Genomic DNA, 11,451 nt, shown 5'->3' with positions numbered 1-11,451 from the left:
AAAAAATTTGAGCAAATATAGTTGTTGTTTTTATATTTTCCGAGGTAAATAAAATAAACAATCACCATGTTTTATTTCATTTATTAACTTTTTATAAATCAAATAACAGTTAACCAATATTAATATCACATATTCAAATAATAATAATTAACGAATACTCAAAATATTTCTTTAAAAATATCTTTAAACATTAATTAAATCTTGCTTTTCGTACTTTTGAGCATTTTACGAAGCTCCTTTCGTAGTATCTTTCCTGTTTGATTCTTCGGTAATTCTGGAATAAACCTAACTCCACCTCGAAGATGTTTAGGATTTGACAGCTGAAAAGAAGAATTTTCATATCTCTCAATCCATTTTATTCTGATTGTCAATTGTTTAATTATGAACTATATTTTGAATTTTAATTTTGTTTATAGTAAAGCAAAGATATTTGTAAAAGATATAATTAAACAGATATGTCTACTATAAACAGTTGTAGGACGAAACTCACTCTCTCAGCCACAAAGTCCTGGATCTCCTTCTCCGTCAGCTGCACGCCAGGTTGTAGTACCACGAAAGCTAAAGGTAACTCTCCAGCTGAGACATTGGGTAGACCCACGACGCCTGCTTCTCGGATACCACTGTGCTGTAGTAATATAGCCTCTATTTCTGCTGGTGGAACCTATATTTGAAAGAGCATTTATATAATATATAAATGTAAAATAATACTGAAGTATAATCGAGGGACCCAATCATATTTATTTATAAGTCCTAAAACAACATGTTAGCTTAAAACATACAAGAAAATATGACATCACAAATTGTTCACACATCAATTATAAAAAAAACTGAATAATCAACCACAAAATAAAAAATAACAAATAACTGAAACTAAATAGAAACTTATACCTCATAAAGATTACGGATACACAGAATTACGGTAAGTTGGAAGATTGTTGTAAAATATATCAATATTCTCATCAATGTTAGTAATTAAGTTGTAAGAGCGTGATAGCTTATTCACTCGACCATTAAAACTAGCAGATAAACTTAATTATTTCAAATTATCGCAAAATAAAATTGTATGTTAAATAATATAAAACTTATAAATGTTATAAATAATTCAATCCTTACCTGATACCCTTTATATTTAATCAACTCCTTCAACCGGTCAACAATATAGAAGTACTTCTCGTCATCATAATACCCCACATCACCAGTTTTGAAGAATCCTTCATCATCAAAGTCCTCTCTTCCTTTTCCGATATATCCCTTCATAATAGATAAACCCTTTGCATAAATCTCTCCCCTTTCATTAGGTCCTAGTACTTTTTTCGTGTCCGGATCTACGATCTAAAATATTTAACATATTTAATTAATTTTAAAAATGTCTGCGCCTGGTCTTATCAATATTAATTTAGAATCTGAATGAATGCCTCAATTACCTTTAAAATTGTGTTATGATAAACTGTTCCCACGCTACCAATTTTCTCTGTATTAAGATTCATCGTTAAAAGCAGAGTAGATTCAGTCATACCATAACCTTGGAACACTCCTTGAATATTAGGAAAACTGAAAGTAATTGGAAAATATAGATGTGTAGTTGAATTATTGCGCTGCACTATTGTGTGAATTTAAAAGATCATATAAACACTATTGATTTTAAGATGCGTTCCTTTTTAAAGTGAAACAAGTGAAACTTTTATTACATCGTCTCTTTGTCGACTGTGTGTTGCATGTCGCGTGACGGTCGGCCGCGGAGTGGGGATAAAGTGAAAGTCGCTTGTCATAGCCAAGGCCAACATGGCGGCGCCTATAGTTCGCAGCAGCTGGCCGTGTAGTGTATAGACTATTATTTAATATGTGTATATAATCTAAATAATTGTTAAGTAATAAGTATGTCATACTCTCTAAGATACAGAGTTCAATAAAAATATTAGTTGGAGTCTTAGTCTACTTTTATTATTTCCCATTATCATTCCAATTTTCCAAGTATAAAATTAAGATTGATAAAGGGATTTTTTTACCCTTAATGGAATATTATTTTAAAATAATTTAGTTAAATGTCTATAATGTGAAAAAAAGTTTCACTTTTACCGTGGTTTCATAAAACCACACAATCCTTTTTTTATCATAGTTTGTGCCAGGCGGAGATTATTTCAGGTATTCTGCCACATAGCAATTTTATAGTGTTTCAGTTTTATATAATATAGGTCAAACGCCATCTTCACCTTGGCCGATGCGTGAACGCAGTTCTGTTTGAGTATTCCAGCATTGTGGTTATAAGAGGCTGGACCTAGGGTCTAGTAGATTGTGATTAAAAGTTATATGTTTGCTTTGGACCCGCTGCTCGTCATAATTTAAACTAAAAGTGTTATTTGTAGTGTTAAAAGGAATCAATCTAAATTAAATACTGTACGATAATTATTCGCGTCTTTTGTGCTCACACTTTACCCACATGAAGCCCACTTAACCCGCGATTAGCGATGTCAATATATATATTTGTTTGTTCTTTTACTTGCTATGTTTAATAAATTTTTATCAATAAATGTGTGCAGCTACGGAAACGGTGACGTTCGGCGTGTGGTGTGGTCAGTTTGAGGCGAATGAAACACTACTCGCTCGCCCAGCCGAGCTGATTGTTCTGATAAACAATTAACTACAAGCTCCCACCTTTTCAGAATGCCAAATCATAAAATTACTGCTTCACGGCTGCTTTGAGAGCGACCGCCGATGCGATAACCGCTGTGTGAGTTCGTGAAGTGAGTTACAGAATCGCAGGGCTGGTCTCCACACTTGCATCAGACTTGTACCAAATTATAATTTATATTCCTATGTAAAACCACTTTAAATACAACTTACATATTCATAGCCATGTTAGCAGTCTCTTCGTACAACGGTGCAGCACCGCAAGACAAAGAGATCACAGAGCTTGTGTTGTATTTCTCCTTTACTTTACTCAAAGCTACCAGTACTGGGGGAACGACGGACAAGGATTTCACCTGTGAATACAATGAGCTCATAATTCAAGTAATTTTTACCTAAAACATTTGAAAATTATAGGAATTTTAACTTATGATATCGTGATTTTTGAGAGAAGTATTATTAATAGAAAATTTCCCGACGTTTGTCAAGAATTAATACGATAATTTAAGTTGTAAAAATATCGACTTTCCACACAATTTGTTTAGTTAATGATGAAACGATGTGTTGCTTAAAACAATGGTTTTTATTTGTCTATATAAAAATGAATTGATACTTTTCCACTACGATGGCCAATTTCTATATTATTCGTGGAACGCATACGACTTCTGGCTCTGTAACATGTATAATTTATATACCTGTCGCAGCCAACTAGCTTAATAAGCCGTTCAATAAACAGCCTAGCCTTTTAACTAAACAGCGCCGTTTAACTAGCGGCCTGAAAGATATTCAGCTACTTGATCAAAAAGCTAGGCAAATGACTTGGATCGATAACGTACATTACTTGCCTAGCCTGTTGACTGTTAATTTAAATTAAATTCCACTTTCTGCCACTCTCAAACTCGAAACGAAACTCTTCAAACTGTCAATATGGCGTCGGCAAACCACAACTTTGATGGTGTTCAAAAATTTTAATGAAAAACAAAAACGGAAGAAAATGGAAGAGTGTAGTCCCAATAATAATCAGAATTTGACTCAAATAGAGCAATTAAATTTTAAAAGAAACATTTTTATGTCATATGTTTCATCTTTTTTATTTCTGCCAAATAATGACTCTATCATACGAATGGCCTAAGCATTAGCCAGCCAGTTTATTAAATGTTGTAACAAACGCTACGGCTGAATATCTTTCTGGCCGCTAGTTAACGGCGCCATTTAGTTAAAAGGCTAGGCTGTTAATTGACCGGCTAATTAAGCTAGTTGGCTGTGACATATTCATAGCAACTGCATAAGCGTCTAAGCAAGATACAAATTAAATTAATTTTTCAACTAAAAAATATTTTCTCAAATCTCGCGAAATCAATCAAATTAAATACGCTTATAACATACCTGATACTTTTCTATAGTTTTAAAATATGTTTGTACGTCAAACTTTGGAAGGAAAACGACCTTTGATCCCAGTATTAAAGTCCTCATACCAGTAATCAAACCCATACTGTGATACCATGGTGTTATGGTTAAACTAACGGTCGGCACACTAACCTCGAACGGTCTGGGAAATATTTTTTAGTATAACAACAGTACTACTTTTAAATAATTGGAAATCCTTCAGCCTTTGAAATGTTAAAAATAATTATTATAAATACAAAGAAACGATTTGTCGAGTTGCTTACAGTGGGTCCTATCATAAATAACACTTAAATATTATAAAAAAATAAAAATATTTTTTAGGTATGGGCCTCATATTTCTATATCTGTTTCATGATCATTTGTCAATCTAATAGGCAAGTAGGTGATCAGTATCCTGTGCCTGACACACGGCGTCGACATTTTTGGTCTAAGGCAAGACGGTTTTCTGATGATTTCCTTCACCTTTCGAGCGAATGTTAAATGCGCACATAGAAAGAAAATCTATTGGTGCACAGCCGTGGCTCGAACCTACGACTTTAAGCACAAAATTTCTGCCCAGCGATCATTCTCTTGAGCTTTGAGAACAGGGAAATGTTGCTGGAGGCTAAATCTGGAGAATACGGTGGATTCGGAAATCATTGATTTGTGCCACGGTTGATGGTCTTGATGTAATGATGTTATACAGTATACTCTTTGTTGATGTTGTGCTCTTTGTCAAAACTTAAAAAAAACAAGTAAAGCTATTGCATAGCATTTTTTATCAACTTATGCAGTTATAATTATTTATTTTTTATTTATGCAGTATTTGTTTTTCTTTGATATTAATTCAAGTTTTTTCTTTGATATTATTCCAATCTACCACTCTACCAGACTCAGACTAAAACGCCTATATAGTCTGTCTCACTCTAACGCGTACCGGTTTTCGTTACGGATTTTCTTGATTCGTGCGCCGCGCTCAAAGCCCGCGATAAAATCTATGCAATGGCTTAAAAAATACTTACGTACAAGCTGTTATCACATTGAGATGTGTCAACATAACACCTTTAGGTAGTCCTGTGGTACCAGAAGAATATAGAATTAAGGCTGTGTCTGTCTGTCCAGTTACATCAGCGCAAACAAAATCCTCGAACTGAACATTCTCAGCCAACATATTGCTAGGCTTTGCTAAATGGTCGTAAGGGATTGTATTTCTTTCACTCTCGTTGCCGAAGAGAAATATTTTTTCCAGCATTTTGAAACTTTTGCCGTTCCTCTTGTATGTGAATGGCGAACAAAAGACATATTTAGGTTTTGAGATTCCCAACACATGTTTGATTTCATCTGAAAAGGACATGGATTATATTAATACATAATATGAACACATGCGCGTCCGCTTTTTTATACACGCGAAATGTATATTTTATGTAAAAAAAATCTTCAATTTATTCCGGCTTCGCACGGGTGCAATACTGATACTAAATTCAAAGTGCTATAGGGAGAACCGCGGCCTCCGAAAATATTAATTTAAATCATACGATGTGTAAAGGGCCATATAGATCTATATTAAATCAACAAAATATTTAAGGTATTTAATTTGGTAAGGATTAATGCTGTATAGGTTAAAATCGCTTCGAAAATTTAAGCCTTTATTCGTCGTAAAAAGTAAATGGCAAAAAAATATTATTGTGTGATAGCCATAAGAGATAGACATATACCATCGCGGAGTTTTCCGTAGACCTTTTCAATGTGTACAATAGTATATATAATACAATAGTAATAATACTTAGTACATTATTTTAATAAATCTCGTAGGGTTCAGCCGGCGTGTGCAATGTAAGCGGAAAAAAATTAATTATTTCCGTCATCACATTAGAAACCTCAAAAATAACAGTATTACTGCACTATTTAATGGATGTTATTATACATATAAACATTCCTCTTTAATCACTCTATCTATTAAAAAGAACCTGCATCAAAATCCGTTGCGTAGTTTGAAAGGTTTAAGCATACATATGAATATAGGGACAGAGAAAGCGACTTTGTTTTATACTATGTAGTGATAATATTTTACGCACACGAACGTGTCCTTGCTTCAAACCAAAGACAGGTCAAGTTGCCTTATCAATTAAAACAATCGTTATCATTGGAACAATTTGCCCAGATTAAAGTAGTAAACAATAAATGACGATAATTAAAAACGCTGATAAAGTTAGGTTCAAAGTTCTTTTAAAAAATGTCTAAGTTTGGATTTTTCTTGTATTGAAGTGAAACTTCTAATGCGACTTCCAGCAAGGTTGCGTTAAACGTTTAAAGCTCTTGGGAGGGGGAATAGAAGGAGACAGAGCGAGAGTGAATGCGTGGCACTCGCATGCGTAGTAAGTGGGTGATAGACGTACGAACTTAAAGTACGCGGTTTTTAAGATCGACCAGTTCTTCAAGAACACTTAGGTTGCTCACAAAACCCCAAGTCTTTTAATATAAAAAGCAATGTATGAAAATGAAAATCTACCTTTAGTATACATAGTATTTATCGTAGTAACAACAGCTCCAGTACAAAAAATACCAATCGCTGTACTCCAAAATTCCCCTCTGTTCTCTGAGCATATTGCAATCACGTCTCCCTTTTTAACGCCCATACGCATGAGTGAGACAGCGATGTTTAAAGCCTCCTGCGCAATTTGACTGAAGATGAGTGGTTCATCTGTTAAAGCATTTATCTGGAATATAAACACGAGTTCAGATTATAATAGTGTTATATTGGTATGAAAACTCTGATCATTCACTGAAGTATTTCTGAACCAATTCGATTTAGGGTCCTTCAAGAAAATAGCGTACCAATTCTTAATAGGCCGGCAACGCACTCGCGAGCCCTCTGGCAATGAGAGTCTATGGGCGGCGGTATCACTTAGCATCAGGTTAGCCTCCTGCCCGTTTTTTATTTTAGAAAAAAGGGTTAATTGCTACTGGCAAATAATAAGATGAAATTCAAATTGTGATCGAAATAAAATAAGAAAAATATATTTTTTTCAGCCATATCCAAATTAATGAGAGTTTGATAAAAAAAAACGCAAGAATTTAATTCATAATTTCCCCGATCGGGTAGTTTCTTAATTACATAATATAGATACGAGTATGTACACATAATAGGTATTTATCCGTCTCGACAATTTTCTTTCAAAAGAGGCTAATTAATTACTTATGATGTTCTGTATCACATGCATAAGGAATTGTTTAAGCTATCGCGGAAGCATACTTAAGAATAGCTTTGCTATTAAGAATATCCATAGCGCTAAATCACCTGTATCATTAGCACACCCCACATTCACACCCTCACGTACTCCAGCACACATAGCCAAAATAGGTATTATTTAGTTAAATGTATTTAATACAGAATCTCGATAACTCGAATGTCAAGAGAAATGCGAAAAAATTCGACTTAACGAGACCTTCGAGATACATATGATTTAACTGTTGAATATTCGACTTTGAATAACAATTCAACTTAAGTTTTTTTGTTTATATTTTTTACATATTAAAAAGAATTAAATATTTATTAATTAAACTGTACTCTAAAAATGTTTGAATGTATTCATTAATTGCAATCAAATCAAACACAATAGATTAGGAGCCCCAAGCCCGAAAATTCACTTCAGATTTTATTGCCATTATTTCAGGGAATTCCAAGTAAGACGTCATTATATTTTACTAACTACGAATTACGGAGTCTCCGTTTTGAAATTCGAGTTATAGAGTATAAATATTATGTATTATAAATACTTCGTAGAGAAATGACATTTTGTTCGAGTTACAAAGTCTAAATAATTCGAGATACTTAAGGGTTCAGCGCAAGGGAATGGCGATTTTTTTCGACTTTCTGAGGTTCGAGTTACAGAGATTCCACTGTAATTGTTATTGATATACCTTTTGTAAATGTTTGAACCTTTTGTATACACATTATGTATTCTATCTTATCATATCTTTAGTATAATTGTTTTTTGGTATATATGTTAGCTGTAGGATTACGAAATGAATAAATATTAACTTGTTCCATAATTGATAAGTGATAATGGAGGTTATCGTTCCACTTGCCTTTCTTGTCATATTAACTGGCATCAATTACGAACTAACAAGATAATTAACGTTTTTAATTATGTGGTGTAATCCGTTTTGCAATGAAAATATGTTCACAAAAACTATAAACAATTTCAAAATTATATAACAAATTACGCTATAGAGCGGCGCACCCTTCTATGTGAGAAACGTCGATCTCCACAACGACCTGGAGCTCATTAGTCATTACAATAGCCCAATGGAAGAATTTGGTGTCCACACGCCACTCTGACAAGGCTAAACATCATCCCTACCCGTTGGTGCGTAAAAGCATAGATTATTACTCCTTCCCGACAAAAAACTATACGTCTTAACAATCCGGGTGATCTAATTACTCCAGTCCAGCCCAGATCCAGTCAGTGGTCAAGTCTCCCTTTATGTTAGAGTACACCACAACCACAACTTATATCTTTGTAGAGTGTTTACTGCAGTTAACTGTATCTTGGCCCTTCGCGCTTATCGTGCACTTAATATCTATAATCCTCTTATTAGTATGACATTAAATTGATAAAAAATATAACATCTTAACTATGGTATCTATTTTCAAGGAATATTATAAGTGTAGTAGTCTTTAATGCTCAAACAAGCGTATCTTTTAAGTGACTAAAAAGCTCGAAAGAGGGAGGACGTTATAAATTCGACGGGTATTTAGTAACCTACAAACGGTTGCTAGGTTAGTTTACGTTTTATTTGTTGGATACTTTAAGTTAAACTTATATTAAGCAGCCTAAGTATGTGTATAGACAAAACTGTCACTCTACAGAAGTTGCATTCAATAGCATTTTTTATGCTTGGGTAATCAGTGGCGGATTTACCAGCAGGCTGAGTAGTGAGTAGGCTGGAGCCTAGGGCGGCAAATTTTAAGGGGCGGCAAATTTAGTTCATAATTTTTTTATTTCGGATTTGACAAATTTAAAAAAAAAATTATTATACACACACATAATACGATTTTCGAAAATTGGAGAGAAATTAAAATATTTAACAAAAATCTAAATATTCTCATATACAGTGCTAATTAATAAATATTTCAACATCCCTGCATGAACAATTCCTAAACGCTTTACTAATTATACATTAATGATTATGAACTTTTAGAATATCGCGATTCGATATTATAATCGAAATTTACTAATTTTTACATTATTATTCTTCACTGATAACTGCTATAATTTTTTCTCCGTGTACCTAATAATTATGAGATCTGCTTACCCAATTCAATCGATATAATATCGATGGTCTAATAAAAATACTGACTAAAATGGCCTAATTTTTATTAAATAAAAAACTAGTTCAATATCTTATAGAGATCATATTAATCAAATAACTGATAGTTGGACGACTGTGACTTGACAATAAAAAAAATCCCTCCACAAAATATGAACTGAGACAATTTGCTCATTAGAAAATTGATACATTTTATCAGTTAAATATTTTATTTTCAGTAAGAAAAAGTTTGGAAAATCCAAATGAGCAGGCCTTAAGCGCTCATCTCGTACACGAATTATTTAAATTAAATGTTTACATCAGTATCATTTGATAACTTTTTCGCAAAGCCAACTTTTTCAGAAAATGCCAATCGAAAGGCATTAATTATAATAAGATAAAACAGTACTCAGCTGCAATTTTTTATATATTTTTTCCTTAAAATAATATTTTTTGATAATTCTTTGCTGTAAAAATAATCAAGGACATACATAGTTCTCAATAATAATAACTACATGGGAAAAGTTGATGTAACGAGGATGATGGAGCACAAATTATAAAGTTGGAATTTTATTGATAGAAAATTGATATGATTGTGGACTAAGATATCAAAATTTAGAGGCGGCAAAAATTTAATAGCCTACGGGCGGCAAATCTATAAATCCGCCACTGCTTGGGTTAATAAATAATTGAATCGTGTAAAATAAGAATACATGTAATTATGAGAAATGGGATATATATAATAACTAGCGAACCCGACAGACGTTTTCCTGCATGATATTCAAAGATTAGGATATTAAACAAATTATGACCGACATACCGACTGCAGCGCCATCTGCCGGACTGATTTGTGAATCTACAACCGAGCTCCACCCAAACGCATACAAAAAATCATTTAAATTGGTGCAGCCGTTTAAGAGGAGTTCAGTGTACATACACAAGTACAGTAGAATTATATATGTAAGCTATCCTATCTTTTAAGTTAGATCAAACTACACACGGTGTGCAAATTTGATTAAAATCGGTCAAGTATTTTAGGAGTCCATAGCGGACTAACAACGTGACGCGTAATTTATATTTATTAAGGGTCTGTTTCACAATGTATGGATAAAGTACCAAAGCTTATAAGCTATGCAACACATAAATTATTTGGAAGATAAATTGTGCTATTTGACACTTCATTGGACTCATAACTTATGATGGACTTTACGTGACGAATAGCGCTATCTGACAGACGTGAAACGCAACAATAGTGTTTATCCTACCAATAAGTAAAAATAGCTAATTTGGAACTTATGTAGAACTTATCCGTACATTGTGAAACAGACCCTAAGACTATAGTATTTTATATAATACATTAAATATGTAATCAAGAGTTTATAAAGACCATTTTTAACAATATTTAAACTTAGATTACAAGATGGTATCCATCTGAAGGTGATTGAAGAATGAATGATGATGAATGAATAAACAATGACAACAATAACAATGTTTACTATAAATAAATAACTTCAATATCATTCACTATAGTAGTAACATATAAACATCAGTATATTTGCTATAAAGTGCAGGGTCGAACTTTTTAATTTATCTTGAAGACGGTAGGGCGCGTAATAATAAACTTTTAATCTATGGTTCTTTTTACGTATTTCAACGTACACAAAAAGTACAAAAAAGCCTACGTAACGGCAAAACCGGACATTAGTGATTAGAGTGTGGTAACTAGAGACCGCAGTAGTCTGAACTCTAAAGTGATATCTACAACAAACAAATCAAAACATACCATAGCAACATTATCCTTATGTTCCCAAATTTTCTTTAAAACATATTCTCCGAAATGGAGCGTTGCGATAATCTGTCGATCGCTCTCCCCGTACACATATTTTGGATTTTTTAACATTTTTATGCAGTGATGCGCACGATCGGCCTGCTTTGTGGCCAATTACCGACTGAACTGGTATTACAAGTGGTGAATATTGAATGTGCGTTATGATAAACAAGCATTAAGATAATTATATCTAATGACGTCGCATTAAGTACACAATATATAAAATAAAACTTGTATAATATTTGTTAAAAATTGCAAAAACTTTTTAAAGTTTTTATAGGTACATAAATGGTATATTT

At 33.1% G+C, this 11,451-nt stretch overlaps 1 protein-coding gene across 1 annotated transcript; it reads right to left on the bottom strand.

The window, feature by feature from the left end:
- Positions 1-61: 61 nt before the first annotated feature.
- On the bottom strand, positions 62-11,289 carry LOC125055388 (4-coumarate--CoA ligase 1-like). Its single transcript, XM_047657836.1, has 9 exons — positions 11,108-11,289; positions 6,521-6,728; positions 5,034-5,352; positions 4,012-4,174; positions 2,842-2,981; positions 1,425-1,551; positions 1,114-1,332; positions 491-661; positions 62-320 (listed from the first exon to the last, which is right to left on the bottom strand). Exons 1-9 carry the CDS (start codon positions 11,222-11,224, stop codon positions 195-197), a joined length of 1,590 nt encoding a protein of 529 aa, XP_047513792.1. The 5' UTR covers positions 11,225-11,289; the 3' UTR covers positions 62-194.
- Between the last annotated feature and the right edge of the window lie 162 nt (positions 11,290-11,451).

This window comes from Pieris napi, chromosome 13 (assembly GCF_905475465.1).
Source record: "Pieris napi chromosome 13, ilPieNapi1.2, whole genome shotgun sequence".
NCBI lineage: Eukaryota > Metazoa > Arthropoda > Insecta > Lepidoptera > Pieridae > Pieris > Pieris napi.
The sequence above is the reverse complement of the archived record's forward strand: the minus strand, read 5'-3'. Positions and strand labels throughout refer to the sequence as shown.

Coding starts and splice junctions, on each gene's coding strand:
- LOC125055388 (XM_047657836.1), bottom strand. CDS start 11,224: ATGTTAAAAAATCCAAAATATGTGTACGGGGAGAGCGATCGACAGATT. Junction 2,982..4,011: donor AAACTATAGAAAAGTATCAG/GTATGTTATAAG, acceptor TTGTATTCACAG/GTGAAATCCTTGTCCGTCGT. Junction 1,333..1,424: donor ATCATAACACAATTTTAAAG/GTAATTGAGGCA, acceptor TAAATATTTTAG/ATCGTAGATCCGGACACGAA.